General features: G+C 44.8%; 1 protein-coding gene across 2 annotated transcripts; it reads right to left on the bottom strand.

Moving 5' to 3' along the window:
• Positions 1 to 1,386: 1,386 nt before the first annotated feature.
• tbx2b (T-box transcription factor 2b) lies at positions 1,387 to 10,449 on the bottom strand. 2 transcript variants are annotated; one of them, XM_080889928.1, is made up of 7 exons: positions 9,649 to 10,449; positions 8,546 to 8,813; positions 6,901 to 7,053; positions 5,592 to 5,668; positions 5,199 to 5,365; positions 3,712 to 4,295; positions 1,387 to 3,290 (listed from the first exon to the last, which is right to left on the bottom strand). In XM_080889928.1, exons 1-7 carry the CDS (start codon positions 10,005 to 10,007, stop codon positions 2,841 to 2,843), a joined length of 2,058 nt encoding a protein of 685 aa, XP_080746054.1. In that variant the 5' UTR covers positions 10,008 to 10,449; the 3' UTR covers positions 1,387 to 2,840. The 2 variants fall into 2 exon arrangements, with proteins under 2 accessions (XP_080746054.1, XP_080746055.1); XM_080889929.1 differs by having other exon boundaries at positions 6,901 to 7,047; positions 9,649 to 10,445.
• Between the last annotated feature and the right edge of the window lie 5,389 nt (positions 10,450 to 15,838).

Genomic DNA, 15,838 nt, shown 5'->3' with positions numbered 1-15,838 from the left:
GGATAAGTTGCAGTTTGTCTCAAACGAACTGCGCATTTTCTCCTGTTTTCCTCCAAAAGCATAAATAACATCATAGAGCAGCACTGATCATTTAACAAAGTTGTGAATAATCTTGGCCTTTTTACCCCACGCCGTCACCAGTCATTAGTTATGATCCACGGGGCCTCCACAGGAGCCTATTGATCACTCGCTGACTGATTGATTTAGACAAATACTTTTTTCTCCCAGTGTGCGAGGTCGACTCGCTCTCCCTGTTAATTGAAGATAACAGAGTGGCAACAATGGCCCCCGTAACAGAATGAGAGTCCTGTGATTGTCGCTGCAGAAAGAAAAGAAAAATGAAGAAGAAGGGGAGGAGGACGAAGAGGAGGAAGAGGGGAGACTCTCTAATTAGGAAGCGGGGCGGTGTGGAGGCTGTGGCCGGCAGGCAGGCGACAGACGCCGGGTCCCGGACAAAAGGCTGTCTGCTGCCCTAAACTCCCCCTGCTTAACCCTTTAAACCGAGACACACACATGCAGTGACACACATAAACACACACACTGCTGAGGCCTCGGCGCAAGTCACATTTCTACTGAGGATGAGTTCATGAATGTACAGGAACACACACACAAATACGCAGCACTAACGAAATATTGCATTCATTCTAAATACTTTAGGCTCAAACTCCAAACACCATGCATGTTTGGTTTCATAATACAACATTTATTTCCGCAGGTAAAAACATGTTCTGTTTCACACTCGTCGGTCGGACTCTGAGCTGCTCTTTGCTTTAAACAGTTAAAGCTGCTCTCCGGCTGCAGCGGATGTGTGCGAGCGCAGCAGAGAAAGCTCTTCCTATAAATACTTCCATCACTTCAGTGTTTCTAAAAATACACACAATGCTAAAGGAAATGCTGATTGACGGCGACCGAGGACCTGCTCGAAATAGAGCTGTGTGTACAGAAGACAGGTCCAGGAACTAAAACGATGTGACAGACTGCTGCAACAAAACACGAGAAAATAGAACATAAAAATGCAAATATAGAGGGGCAAAGCCTGCTCTTTAATTCGTTTGCTCATGTAAAGTCTGAAACAATAAAGCACGCTGTAATAGTCATAGCTGTAGTCTCAATGCAAAAATTCTGCCAGCAATTTTGACCCACAAATTTCACCATGCAATTTAAATCTGCTTTTAATGACATGCAAACTCGACCCAGACACATTTTCTTATCAAATTTAGTAAACCACACTTTTTCCTCCTGTTCGATATGTGGCCGACAGGGGGCGCTCCTGCCCCGCGCGTACGCGTGTGTGTCTACAAGCAGGCCCTTATTTGTGTGAAACCTTAGCTTAGATGACTTCATTAAAAAGGCTCCAAAAGTGGTGACAGTTGGTAGAGTGAGGTGATAATAATACTAATACTAATAACAATAATAATAATACAACCTTTCGCACAACATTTTTTTATTGAAATTGTGAGACAAACAAAAAAAAAAGAAAAAAGAAAGAAAGAAAGAAAAAAACAAAAAGAAAAAAATACCCGGACAACCAGCATAAACAAGATATTTCCAACTTTAAATATATTTATGAATAGATATGAACGATGCGCCCATAGGAGGAATTACTTTGAATGTCTCCTGGCTGAAGTGAAATAACCTGAGGTGTTTTAGAATCCATGTGGAGCTCTCTCTATCTCTGTTCCTCTGTGTTTGTCGGTGGATGCAGACTAAAACATGGCACACGTCTCCTAAAAAAAGTCATCGATGCTTCATACACAGTTTTTTTTTCTTTTTCTTTTTTCAAACCAACAAGCGCTAAATAGCTTTCATGTACAGTATATGTAAAACGGGGCGGAAGGAGGAAGAGGAGGGGGCAGGATAAGTAAGAGGGGGTTCCATTCGAAATATATACACGCTAATATACAACCTTGAATAAATTAATACCAATTGCATATTCTTGGATCTTAGCTTTATTTACAGATTTTTTTTATTACATAAATAGTTCAGAAAGATTTTTTTTTCTGGCATTAAATGATAAACGGTTCTTTCTTCCTCTCGCAGGCGGGACGTTCACCTTCCATCCCTTTTGAAATAATCAGACTTGCCTGTCGGCGTCGTAAGCCTCGTGTTCAGGCGTGGAGTTTAGAAACCAGGCTCGGATGCTCAAGTGCTTCAGGTTACCCAAACTTTACAGCACACACTTTCCACAGTGCCCCACGCACAGTGCGGAGCTGCAGGCTCTCGGGCAGGTTAGACCGCTATAAGAGGCCGATGGTGGCCTTGCGTGGTCCACCTGTGATATGACATGATGACGTTTAATTCACTACTTGTTTGCTTGTTGTCACTGTGACTCTCTGATAGACGTCCTTGGCCTTAGGTTAAAGGGGTTTTTTGTGATTATTTAATTCTTTATTTTCCTCACATTTGAGTTATTTCCTTATAATTCTTTTCTAAATCGTTTTTATTTAATGAGTGTAGAATTGCAGCAGGGATTTTTTTTTCTGTTTTGTGTTTTTCTTTGTTCTGGTGGGTCTGGCCGTCTTCAAAAGCTAACCCTAAAAACACTGGGATTTCAGGGAGGACTTTGGTGTCTGATGGTGCTGAAGCTTTTCACGCTTTCCAACAGGTCAGCTCTGAAGGAAACTTTCAATACTTGTGAATTGAAAAAGATTAAATATAATTACATAGACTATATTTCTGTCTACCTGCAGCTTTGTTCCAAAAAATAGTCATAATTGGCCTTCATCAACGCCCATCAGTCATGCCTTCATCCCAGTCTCTGTAATGTGCTGTACAGGACATATGCACTTATAGTCCTCTAGTATTCAAGCCAAGTCTTCATCCCAGACAGAGAGTCTTAATCACTTGGGACAGTCTGTATTTGGGGAGGGTTCCCTTTGGCCCTCCAGGCCGCTAACCAGTCTCTGGATGCTCTGCAGCTCGTTCACTGAGTCCTTCACGGAGGTTTTGGGAGACGCGACCCTCCCACTTGAGCCTCCTGTCTTGTGATTGCTGTGGTGCTCCGGTGCTGGGCTGGTTTCCCTACTGCCCGGTTTGGAGGACTCTGAGCCTGGGTTGATGCTTCCCTGCAGGCCGGTGGTGAGCAGGCTCGAGCTTTGAGGCAGAGACACCGGGAGCTGGTAGGGGTTGAAGCGGAGCCGTGGCCTGGATGAGCCGAGGAAGGGGTTCCTGGAGAGCGGACTGGATGTGCTGGTGGCTGGGAGGGCTGAGGCTGAAGCTGCTGCTGCAGCTGCTGCCATGTAGGTGTAAGGATACGGGAAGAGACCCCCAAATGGAGGCATGGGGATGCCCTGAAAGTCGAACAAGGAAAGACACATAGTCAGTGCAAAGATCACTGATGTGGGACGATCATCAAAGAATCTCTTCCATTCACCTACTCACAAAAACATCAGATTCTTCCGTTTTCTCAGACTGTTTAAAACTGATTTAAAAAGCACTGAAGCAGTAATATATTATTCCTGGGTTTTGTTTATTTATGTATTTTTACAAATAGATGATTCTACATTTCAAAAGGTGAATTTGATGAGTGTACTGTTGTTTTAATCATCAACAAACCTAAATTCCGAGCTTGCTGAGTGTAGAGTTTATTTCAACAATCACAGTGTGAAGAAGGCAAAGTAAATCATGTCTATGTCCCTGTCCTGCTGACGTCACATGACTGCTACAGGTGTGGAGAGGGACTAAATCATTTAAGTGGGCGGCTTTCCTTACCTGAGAGGCAAGCATGTGCTGGGACAGATGGAAGGGGAAGGGGTTTGGGGTTCCTCCTGTGCCCTGGGTGGAGAGGCTGCCATTTTCCAAACCACTTGTTCCAGATACAGAGGCCAATAGATGCCCCATGCCCATAGCGGAAAAGGCTCCAGGGGCCATGGCAAACTGCCCAGGGTGAAACAACAGTGGCGATCCGGTGTTCAGAGGGTTAAAGAACTGCTGACTGTGCAGGCCAGACAGAGCCAAGCTTTGTAAATGGCCTGGGCTGAAGTGTGAGGGGCTCTCGGTCTGGACTACAAGAGGGGAGAAGGCATCCTTAGTGGCACTGATGCCTCCAGCCTCCGAGTCCTTTGTTAACACGTCTGTGGTGTCCTTCCTGTGCCTGCTTTCCACTTTGTCCTTCTCGAGGCTCCTTATACTGAATAAAGAGTCATCCTTCTTCTCAGCAACGGCTCTTTCCCTCATGCGCTCCTCACACCTGGAGCTGTAGGGGGACACAGGTTCGGGTCCCGGGCTGTTGGACCCGGTGCAGCGCTCATCTTGATGCTCCAGCTCTTGCTCGCTGTCAGTGCATGTTTTATCATCTAAGATGCAGAAATCAGAAAGCAGGACACATAAGCACCAGTCCTACACTCTAACCCACACACAGCAAATCATGTGGTCACGAGGCTGGTTGGGACGCTCTCTCCAAATCCACCTTGTATGTTCCAGTCTTTGAGAAAATAACATTTAACCAGCATTTTAAATATTGTATTAATTTTGAAAAATATTCCTTGTCAGCCTGTGTGTAATGTTTTAGTGAGCAAAGATTGGAAAAATGAACATGTTTAAATTTTTATCAGAGCCCTTTAAAACTAAATGCTGAGACCTAATGAGACTCATATATAATGGACTATTTCTGAACTTTTATAATCGAGTTATAACATTCAGATGAAAATTTGAATTTCAAATCCCACGGCAGTCCAAAATTAGGCTGATTTTACTGTCTTTATACACAGTTCTTACCAACAAAATTAACAAATTAAATAAAGGCGGGTCAGTGCGTTATCCGAGGCAACCTTTGGTTAACAGGTGAGGAATGCAAACCAAAAACCAACGCAAATCCAACAGTAATATGAGTAACAACCAAACAGTTTGGAGGTCAGAGTCCTGTGGCACCGTTTAAAGACATGTCGCTGTTTTATCTGAACGCACCACAGTCCAAAAACCAAACAAAAACTGAATCGCAAAAATCAAATGCCACAATAAAAATCTAGAACTAATAGTGTAATAATAATAAAATAAATAATGCATGTATGACAATAATGCATCTACTTTGTGTCACTGTTTACTTTGCACTCATTTAATACTTTATCACTTTAAAATATGAAATTATTTCATAACCTAAACGATCATTGCAGCAGCTCGTGATTATTAACGCACCCCGCTGTCATGAAATCCAACAAAGCCCCTGCACCAAAGAAAAAATAAGCGGTAGTATCACTAACCTCGACTTGGCCTGCTGAACCTCAGCGGGCTGGTACCCGCTCCCAGCGGGGAGTGGACCGTGTCCCTCACTGGAGCTTCACTGGACGAGGCGTCCGAGTCCGCGCCCTCCCTGTCCGCCTTGCACTGGTCCTCGTACATCCGCAGCGAAGGCATGGACAGCTGCTTCCTGCAATAATAATAATAATAATAATAATAATAATAATAATAATAATAATAATAATAATAATAATAATAATAATAATAACAACAAATGAGTTGTCCTTGCTGAATTTTAAAAAAAGGCCGATACTCAAAGCGCGCAGGCACACACACACACACACACACACACACACACACACACACACACACACACACACACACACACACAGCAGGTGTTATACAGCAGTTTGTACCTTTTCTCTCTCCTTCCGTTTCCCGTGTCTCTGAAACCTTTGGCGAACGGGTTGTTGTCGATCTTCAGCTGTGTTATCTATCCAAAATAGAAGGACAGGAGCCGTTTTATACACAGAGAACCACAGGAAAACACACACACACACACACATTGTTAGGCCCCAGTGTCTCCACCTGGTCCACATGTATTAAAACAATGCCTTTGGATTAACACACATACAGCGTAGACCTCGGATTTGCATTATTAATTAAAACGTAATGATGGTGCGTTATTCACATAGGCCCCCAGAGAGAAATTCTGCCACGAAACATTCCTCTGTGGGGCCACAGAGGCCTTCGACCCCCAGAAAAATGGCGGAGGATGCTATACTTGAACAGATAACGCTCATATCAATAATTAATACGGCGGTTTGGAACACTGCTGCCTCACAATATGTGGAGGAGGCCTGTGTGGCTCCGTGTATTTGAAGGAGCCACACAGGCCTCGGGGGAGCTTCCGTGCTCCTGGAGGCCCTCCGTGGCCCCAGAATTCAACGCTTCAGGCGCTTCCAGTTTGAGTAGCGAGTCTGAGCATCTGCCCAGTCTAGCTGCAGTGTGACCAACCCTTTAAATGCCTCCTCAATTGTGTCTTTTTGCCATAAACGTTTAGAACATGACCCCCGCCCCTGGACACGAGTCCCAATTAGCTTCAAGAAGGAGGCGAACGAACAGCCAAGGGCTTCAAAATAATGCCATCAATTTTTTTTTTTATAAATTCAGGTGGAACGATTAGCTTTGATATGAAAATAAATAAATACATAAATAAATGACTCTAGTGTCACTTTGACAAGACAAAACTTTCAAATATGACGCCAGTCATTTTTAACGCAGCGTCACAACATTCATAACCTCCTTTCTCCAGCATTTATACGCCTAATTTATTCACTTCTGGACAAGGTAATAGCCCATTTATAGCCCGTGAATAGCCGATAACACACACACACACACACACACACACACACACACACACACACACACACACACACACACACACACACACACACACACACACACACACACACACACTCCATTTGAATTCATAGATATGTCGGCTGCAGCCACAAATCCAAGCAAAACAGCAATTAAAAAAATCCAGAGGGACATGGGAGTCCTCTGCAGGGAAATTAGGCGACCTACAAAATCAGATTAAGTCTTCGGGGGTTGGTGGCGGGGGGAGAGGACGCTGATGTAGGACGTTTATTTATGATGTTTATTATGCAAAGTATAGCAGCCATATTAGAGGCCGTCGGTGGAGTGTGAACGCTGACTCACCTTGTCGTTCTGATATGCTGTCACAGCCACGAACTCGGTCTCGGGGAACACGTACGTCCTGAAGGTGCTGTAGGGAAGCTTCAGGATGTCGTTGGCCCGCACTATGTGGAACCTGGGCTGGTACTTGTGCATGGAGTTCAGGATCGTCTGGACCAACACACACAGAAAGCGAAGCTTTCGAGTGAATATCACGGCATGTTTATGTCTCTCTCTCTCAGATGCTCAACCTCGACACCAGGCAGAATCTGTTGCAGGCGGATCATCCAGCGCATTGTTATTGATGCTGTTATAATTACTGTGTAAGCAGCCTGGTCTGTAATTAGTGCGGGGCAAAGGGAAAAACCTTACCAGGCCACACATGCTGCCATGAGGAATCAGAACCACAGAAAAAACGATTTGATCCAATTCCTAATAGCACAAAGAGCTACAAATTTCACAAGTACACACGCACAGAGCGGCGTGGAGTTACTGCCCGGTGGTCTGTTTTGACGCATCAAAGACATCACACGCAAAACTTAAAATTCCCCCAAAATGGACCGGACACAAAGTGACAGTAAAGATACAGAAAACCAAAAACTTTAGGTGACTGTACGAGGCAATGCAAGCCCGAATCAGCGCTGCACACACCAAGAAATTCTGCTTCTTAGCTATTGCAAATTATTTAGACTGACGCGTCATGTTCCATTTATTTGCAGTAGAAAGCACACAAGGCTGCCATTCAGATACACACTGCAAAATGTGATAATATGCCCCTTTGCAAACTGGTAGCGTTATTATTTATTTTATTTATTTATTTGATTTTAAATGCTTTGTAAAAAGACAAAGTAAAGCCAGTTATTTTGGATAAAACACACTCCACAAATATAGAAATGAAAAAATAAAATACACAATATATGCAACAGCCATATGAGGTTACTAGCTGGAGGGAGCGTTTCGCACTCACTTCATGTTATTTCTTTCTGACCCGATTTGGTAATACACCACTTAATCCTCAGCCTCGCAAACAGTCGGCTTAGACATGCTGGGTTTTTCTTTTCTTTTAAGTTCCCAATACAATCGGGCCTAAAACAAAGGTGTACAGTAGGGAGGTGCAGTGCAAACTACGGTCAGGGGGTAAGGAGGCCTGTAGGTGCTGCAGCTCAGGCAGCTGGGCCTGGCTTTGGATATCAAGGTGGAGAAATTGCAGAGCCGCGATATTCTGCAGAACATCGAAGAGACACAAGTTCCAAGTCAAGTAGCGACAAAGTGACAAAGCTTTGGGTGTAAAGACGCTACATATTATATTCTCCGTTAATTTCATTTTAGAATACTGTAGGAGACGATGATACTCTGAGCAGATTTATGTCAGTGCTCCACGTCTCTCAGCTTTACTGAAGCTACTTGATCATTTTTCTGTGGCAGTTTCATACTAGAAATTCGCTCTGTGCTCTTTTTTTTTCCGGATTTTTTTTCCTGTGATCAAACATTCACTATCACCCATTTCCCCTCACGTCTTCCAAAAAAATAAATAAATAAAGTAAATAAAAAATCCATAAATGTTGAAAATGTCATCTCCAGTATTTCAACACTCAGTGCAGCGTGTAAATATGAAAAATATCCTCCCTGCACAGAAGAAAGAAAGGAAAAAAACTCTATTTGTACTTACAAATCCATGTTTGTCCGAGATGTTGTTGGTCAGCTTGAGTTTATGGAAAGCAACAGGCTTGGCCATCCACTGCTCGCCGGTGGCCGGGCTGTCCGGGTGGATATACATCCTCTTGGGCATCTCGGGGTCGGCCTTGCCCGCCACCATCCAGCGGGAATTGTGGAACTTGTAGCGGCAGTCGTCCGCGGCCACGATGTCCATCAGCAGGATGTATTTGGCTTTTTTATCGAGGCCGTTTATTCGCACTTTGAACGGAGGGAACATCCTCCTGCGGAAAGAAACACACGCCGGGAGTCAACACGCCGCGATACAACCCGAACACAACTGCACATTATCCTGCAACATTTGAGCAAATTTGACAAAAGAGGCGTTGAGGGAAAAACGCGGCGCTCGTACAGGCAGAAATATTGCAATTGTCAGACATTCTTCTCCAAAGCTGCACACTGTTAGGCGACAGCAACACAAAAACACAGTGCGTGTTTCTGTGCGTGTGTGTGTCCAAGCCATCCACTACAAAGCTGAGGAATATATTTATGACCACACCACCTCATGTCCCTGCTTTTTGAAGTGACAGCCTGTTTATAAAACCCAGAAGCTCTGCTGCCTCCACAGAATGCAGTTTAGGAGATAAAACCTGATCAAAGCTCTTACCACATTTCCCCCAAAATATCCCAGATATGTGCTGTGGTCACGGTGGAAGTAGATGACAAATATTTCAAGACAAACGGGAGCTTTATTCAATAACTGGCTCCTCTCCCACAAATGTAGATGTGGCATAGTTATTTAAAACGACATTTAAAACTGCTATTTAGGGTATAATTACTGGTAAATGCCGTGTTCTCGCTGTTTTTGTTAAATATAGTTTTTATTTTATTTTTTTTAAATAAATGAGCAAACCAACAATCACTGCAAAAATATGTACCGACCGTGCAAGGCCTGATAAAGAGGCTGCCGTTTACTGGCATTTTAGCTGCTCTAAAATTCTCGAGTAATTCTCCGAGCTTACTTGGACTAACCGAAAAGGCTTTAAACTGTATGGAAATAAAAACTCGTTCTCCGGATATCCGTGAGCGGATCTATATGCATCGGGCGAGAGTTCTTACCTTCCTGACTTGGTAATAACCATCTCCGTTCCGAGTTTGTGAAACTGGTCCCAAAGATCCTTGGCTTCCAGTGTAACTTTTGGATCGTCGTCCACTTCCTCCTCGGGCTCCAGGCTTTTCATGCTGCGGAGATGAGCCGCCTGATGGTGACTGAGAGCCGGGTGGAGCCCAGCCTCCGCCGCCCCTGCCAGGCCGTGGTCCGTGATCGGCTTAGTGAGAGCACCGGGAGGGAGGCTGAGCGCCGGGAAGAAGGAAGGCTGAGCGGCCGCTAGAAAGGCGGACATGGGGAAATCGGTCGGCCGGTGTGCGTGGAAAGGGTGATAAGCCATTGCAGTCCCTGTGAAAACTGGATCTCTCATCGGTGCATCCACAAAAAGCGAAGTGAAATAACAGATATTTTAATGGTATCTCCCCCCAGCCCAGAGCCAGAAGGTCCGCTCTTCGACAGCACTCAGTAATGTCTGTAAAGCGGCACAGTGAACACACAGCGCGTTATCGGGGTGAAGAAAATAGCCCAGAGTTGCTGCTGATGTGCGTTTCCTTTGGTTCCTGCACCGAGTCCGTCAGCAGAAGTGGCGCTTCAGTAGAAGGCAGAGCCCGGCTGCGCTGTGTGCCTCTCAGAGAAATAAGCAGTTTCTCAGTCATCCCACACTGACTGGAGAGATGTGGCCCCGTTCACTGCAGATCTGTGACTATCTCACATGTCCTTCCTGCCTCCATCCCCAACACTAATGAACCAAGCCCCTTTGATTGCTGATTTTACGCTTTCTGGACCAATTGTGGGCCCCTATAGGCGTGGTTCTGACAGCTCCGGCCAGACTCTAGGAGAGGAGGGGGGACAAGAAGGTGTCGGAAGCATTAGCAGTAAGAAAACATGTCAACAGAATAAAATATTAACCAATGACAGGAAAGATCGGGAAATCCCACCCCCATTTCTAAGCCAAACACCGGGTCAGCCCTTAGCTCTTGGCCGGTGGAGGCATCACCTCTCTCGGCTAGCTTTTTTATAATGTCGCCTGCGGAAAAAAACCCAACCTGTCCACAGACTCGGTGTCTTAATACTCACCTTCATACAGAGGAACAGCCTCACTTCTCCATATTTGCCACAGTGTTTTCGAACATGTCACAGCAGTAAATCTCGCAGCTCATGCTCTGCATTCCGGAGAGATTTCTTCTCAAGAGCTGCTGCTCTCTCGGTCGCTCTATAGTCTCTATAGAGACTTCGTAATTATAGCGTCGGCTGTTTTGACGATTAGGCTGGATTTGCCTCACACTAGTCCAGGCTATGTTAACCGTGTGTATACTGAATCGAGACTCAAACAGGCTCGATTTCCCCGGGCGGGAGCCGCGTATCTGTGCGTGTTCCTGGTGGGGCTGACGGGGAGGCGGCGGCAGAGTAAAGCGGGCTGGAAAAGACCAACTCTGATGCTGCGTGGAGCAAAAACAGAGGAAGCCCGATGAATAATGATGCGTGAATTTTGCGAGAAAAATGAGGGAGAAAAAAGCGGTGAGTGCTCACTTCGATACCAACTCTTCCTTGTTTGGCTTCAGATGAAGTTTACTGCATGTATTTGAACTTGTTATTATTGTGTCGCTGCTTTATTCCTGCTGTTGCGGTGCTGCTGGCTGTCGGAGGGATTACTTTATTTTTTATTTTTTTAAAAATATTTTTTAACTCCGATATCAAACAGCGACGAGATGATTTAGAGCTCAGTCTGAGTTTGGGGCAGGCCGTGGTGGCGTGTAATCTCCGACAGGTTTTATTTTGTCAAACCAAGAGCAGTGCGGGACTCCAGGAGCCAGGAGGGGGTGGTGGTGGTGTGGGGCACCAGCCTCCCAGCACTCTGCTCTGCGGAGCTCCTTCGGCAGAATCCAGTGAACTCGGACTCGGTTTGTTAGAGAGTCGCTCGGCGCCGGTCGGCTGATGCGCCGCAGTAAGAACAATCTCCCTCAAGTGCTGTGAAGCGAAGCCTCATCTGCGGCTCTGCTCCACTGTCCTGCCTCGGTCATGACTCAGTGTCGGATCTGAGTCCCCCACCCCCCCCGCCTCCTCGTTTTGGATAAACAGCTGCCCTCTCCGGGCTGGGACGATCGCGAGTGGGCCGCAGGCGTCACTTGGACAAAAACTGAAACAAAAAGTGTTAATCCCTCTGAATAAGTGTGTCAACGACAACTGCGCATTTCCGATGAACCCCTGGAACTTAGCCGCCTCTGTGGCTTCCGCTGACACCCGCACAAAATTCTTAGTAGCCATCTAAATGTCTTCAATAACAAATCTAAACATCAAAACAAACAAACAAATAATAGAATAAATAAAATGAAATAATCAAAAGACGAAATGCTTCTAAACTACCAAGTAATCCGTTCGGCCTCAAAACAAAAAAGACAAACAGAAAAGAAAAGTGTAAACAAAACGATTTGATGTCTCCAAACCGACACCACGATTCGGCTTGTGTGTCAGATACAGCATGTCATGTGATTTAAGAGCATGGGATGTCTGCACATCTCTGTGTTACACACTTGTTGCTCGGCTCCCATCATACAGCCATGCGTAACAGAGTCAGCAGGCCAGAGAGAGAGTAGCTCCGGTGAACGGGGCTCATACACCTGAATGAAGCCGTTTCCACGAGCCCAGTGGATCCCACACACATCCCCGAAGCGTCATGCGCTCCCGCACGGCACACACATCAGCAGCACAGAGAGTGTCAAGGTTAAGAAGAGCTGTTTCAGACTGAAAATAATTAAGATGGGTGTTGTTGTGGTGTGTATCTAACAGCTGACTCGTCCCTAAAGCTGCTTTTTTATTTTTTGAAGACGTAGGAGACTTTGGGAGCTGCTCACTGGGCTTTACTGTGACACAAATGAAAACAGATTAGCAACATATGGAGGTGGATAACGGTTTTTCTGTTGGAATGCTCAACGGGATAATTGTATCAACAATGCTTTTACAAATTAGTCACCATTTATTTGTTCTGTGCCTTCAACGGTACAGAAATCTCCATCAAGCGCGATTTAAAAGTCATTAAGTCAAGGCAGCAGAGCTCCAGGCTGCTGGGAGCTCTACGTGGAAGGGGCATCGGCCCGATAGATTAACGCGTCCTGTGTGTTGTGGATTAATGGAAGCAGACAGTAAATATGCTCCTTAGACTTGTTCTTTGGGCATGTGTTTGTCAGCTGGGGATGTGGATATGAAGCGTCTGCGAAGAAAAAATGCGCCAAAAATGAGCAAATTATCTGGTTTTGTCTTTAATTTCTGTTGTCTGAAAATGTATGTTTTTAAAATAAAATAATAAAAAAAATAAGGTCACATAGTTGTCAGAAACGAGCCTAGATGAGGACGTTTGGAGGCTTAAATCAGAGACCTTTGGAGCTGCTTGTCACACTTCAAGCTGCAGGCTCGTATTTACCGTGAATTAACTACTTGCAGGACGCTTTCCATACAGTAGGAAGTTGACTGAGGTTTTTCTGTGTCCTTTATTCGTCCGTTCAATACAAGACAATACAACTGTGCGTAAAATGCGCCTTCCGTCCCGGTCATTTGGCCCCTGTGTCAGCGATCCGGGCCAAAGACGCTCTAATTACAACATAACGGGACGGTTTTTGCGCCATATTCGTCTATAATCGAGTATTGTTATTTTCTTCCTTTCCTCCGCATTGTTCCTTTTCTCCTTTCATCTCTCCATCTTCTCCTCCCATCTCCCTGCATCATCTCTCAGGCTATATTTAGCGGCTAGACTGAGGCCTTGGCGCCAGACCGTTTAAGACCTGTCAAAGTCCCTCATATTTCCCCTTGTCACATGGAAACCCGGCGACCAGCGGCCCTCTCCTCCTCCTCCTTCCTTTCTCTTCTCCCGCTCCTCCTTCTCTCTCCTCCTCCTGTAACTACCAGCAGCTTTCCTCCTCCTCCTCCTCCTGCTCCTCTCCGGCTGCCTTTGCTAAATGAAACATACCACTTCTCACTTGTAGCAAAAGGAAAATGTTTCCTTAAGCCCTCCCAAACTCAAACACTCCCGCACACATATTATTTGGAACAATGCATCGAAAAAGAGGTTTGCTTGTTTGTTTTTGGCTCTGAATATTACCGGATTCATCACAGATATGCTATTAAAATAATAATAATAATGATGAAATAAAAATGTCGCACCTTATACATGTTCAGTCATGAACTACAGCCACTCACATCCAGGGCTGAAGCCTTTTATTTTCCTTGCTCCCTTCTCATCTCATCTGCGTCCACGATGTTGAATAGAGGGGTTGAGGTGCGTCTGACTGACAGGTGGAACGCCAGGTGAGGGCGCTATGGTGACCCGAGGGAGCCAGAGGAGGGTGACAGAGCTGTCACAGCTACAGGCGTCACGCAGCAGACAGCCTCACAGAAATCTGAAGTCTTTCCGTTTCAGTACATTTAATCCCCCTGCTCATTTCAGCCATCTCAGTTCTGATGCTGCTGGTCACTGCGTCACGGACAGGAGATGTTTGGGTGGCGCCACAGGTGCACGGCGCGCTGCGCTCATGTACGTGTCTGACTTTGTCCAGAAATGAAAAAAGACGCGAATACAGGAAATCCAAATGATGACATCACCTGTTGCTGTTATTCTCAGGTAGAAAAAATAGATAAATATGAAATAAACTATGAATTAAAACGGGCTTCTGTTGTTGTCGGGTTACTACTTTATAGAGGAAATTTCTCGCGGATATCCGGGGGGCGGATGTGAGAAATAATTTAGATTTCCCGAAGTAAATAGTCAAATATTAAAGTTTAAGATAAAAAAAAAAGTAATAATAATATTTGCACCTAAACTGTGTTTGTTATTCCGCTGGAATCTCCTGATATTGCTCCTGAAAATCGAGAAGTAACGGCGCACATACGGTGCAGTATGTCTGCACGTTATCCTTGAAAGGTACACAGTGTTACCCCGAGGCCCAATAATTAGCTCTGCTGGCTGGATTCTTCTGGATTGAACCCGAACGACACAAATTATTTTTACTGTACTCGTGCATGCGCACAAATGTTTGTCAAAGCAAGTTCATCCTTATTTACAGCGATCCTCTTAAACCTGCATTTGATGTTTTACGAATCTTTCCGACAAACAAGGTGACTGCAAAATCCACATTTATGTTTTTTTCTTTAAGCTTATTGTATTATTATTAGATTCATCCGCTCAAATCTAAACATTTAGGAAGTTCCATGTATTATTTGTAGTTTTTTAAATCAAACAAACAAACAAACAAACATTTGTTTGGCACATCGAGCAAACAATCGCTCAACTTATATTTGTATTTTTGTTTTTAAAAACTACAATAAAGTCTCTTTTTTGCGCGCAGTTTTACCAAATAAATCCAAGAAGGAGATTCCACTCTGTTTATGTGCATGCTTGTGGTTCGGAACAGCAGGTCTAAATTCATCCTAATCAGCAAACATTCGGGTATTTAACATCATCCAGCTGACAGCATTTATTACCATTTCATCTAAATCGAGGAGCATTTTTTAAACAGCAAAATAATCTTTTGTGTGTTTTGCAGATGTGTTGACAGCATGGAGAGATTAAATTAGCAGCTGCAGCGCCGGGAACATTGAATCATATTAAGGATCAGCAGCAGAGGAACGGAGGAAGAGGAGAGGCTGTACCTGCAGGCCTCTGCTTTCAGGAACCCGGTACCGCAAAACATCAGGACATCCACTAAATAGCCCACAGAAAACCTCTCACCCAGGGCAGGGAAGTTTAAACAAATACGCTTTATTCTTATTTCGATTCTTATGAAAACACCTGGAGAATGAAAACGTTAAAACAGCCTGAAAATCACTTAAAACGCGACAGAAACAGCGAAGCTGCAGTAAATTAAAATCACGCCTGAACGACAGATATCCGAAATATCGTTTTTTTTTTAACCTCTTGAAAGATCGAATTACGCAACAGAGACACGTCACGTCTGATCACACGCACTGCATATGAATGACTCGGTCTGAATGAAACGAACCTGAAAAGTTCTGAATGGATGGCACTGCTGTCCCTCCTGCGGTCCCGCAGTGACGCTGTCACAGCGTGACGCTGGTCTCAAAGGGTGGCACGACAGGAGCCCGCAGGAACACCGAGTCCAGACTTTTCACACAGTTTCATTTCAGCGTTGCTTCATTTGAATTTTCTAATATTTATCCAGCTGACAGAAATTATTAGATCTAAGCCAGAAA

The sequence above is a fragment of the Rhamphochromis sp. 'chilingali' genome (genome assembly GCF_963969265.1).
Source record: "Rhamphochromis sp. 'chilingali' genome assembly, chromosome: 8".
Classification (NCBI taxonomy): Eukaryota; Metazoa; Chordata; class Actinopteri; order Cichliformes; family Cichlidae; genus Rhamphochromis; species Rhamphochromis sp. 'chilingali'.
This window is presented reverse-complemented; position numbering and strand designations above follow the sequence as displayed.

Bases quoted from the DNA above. Each gene is read 5' to 3' on its own strand.
- tbx2b (XM_080889928.1), bottom strand. From the start codon at position 10,007: ATGAGAGATCCAGTTTTCACAGGGACTGCAATGGCTTATCACCCTTTC. The intron at 7,054-8,545 runs GTAAGTACAAAT...CTGTGTGTGTTG, and splicing joins TCTCGGACAAACATGGATTT to GTCCAGACGATCCTGAACTC. The intron at 3,291-3,711 runs GTAAGGAAAGCC...TTCGACTTTCAG, and splicing joins AGCACATGCTTGCCTCTCAG to GGCATCCCCATGCCTCCATT.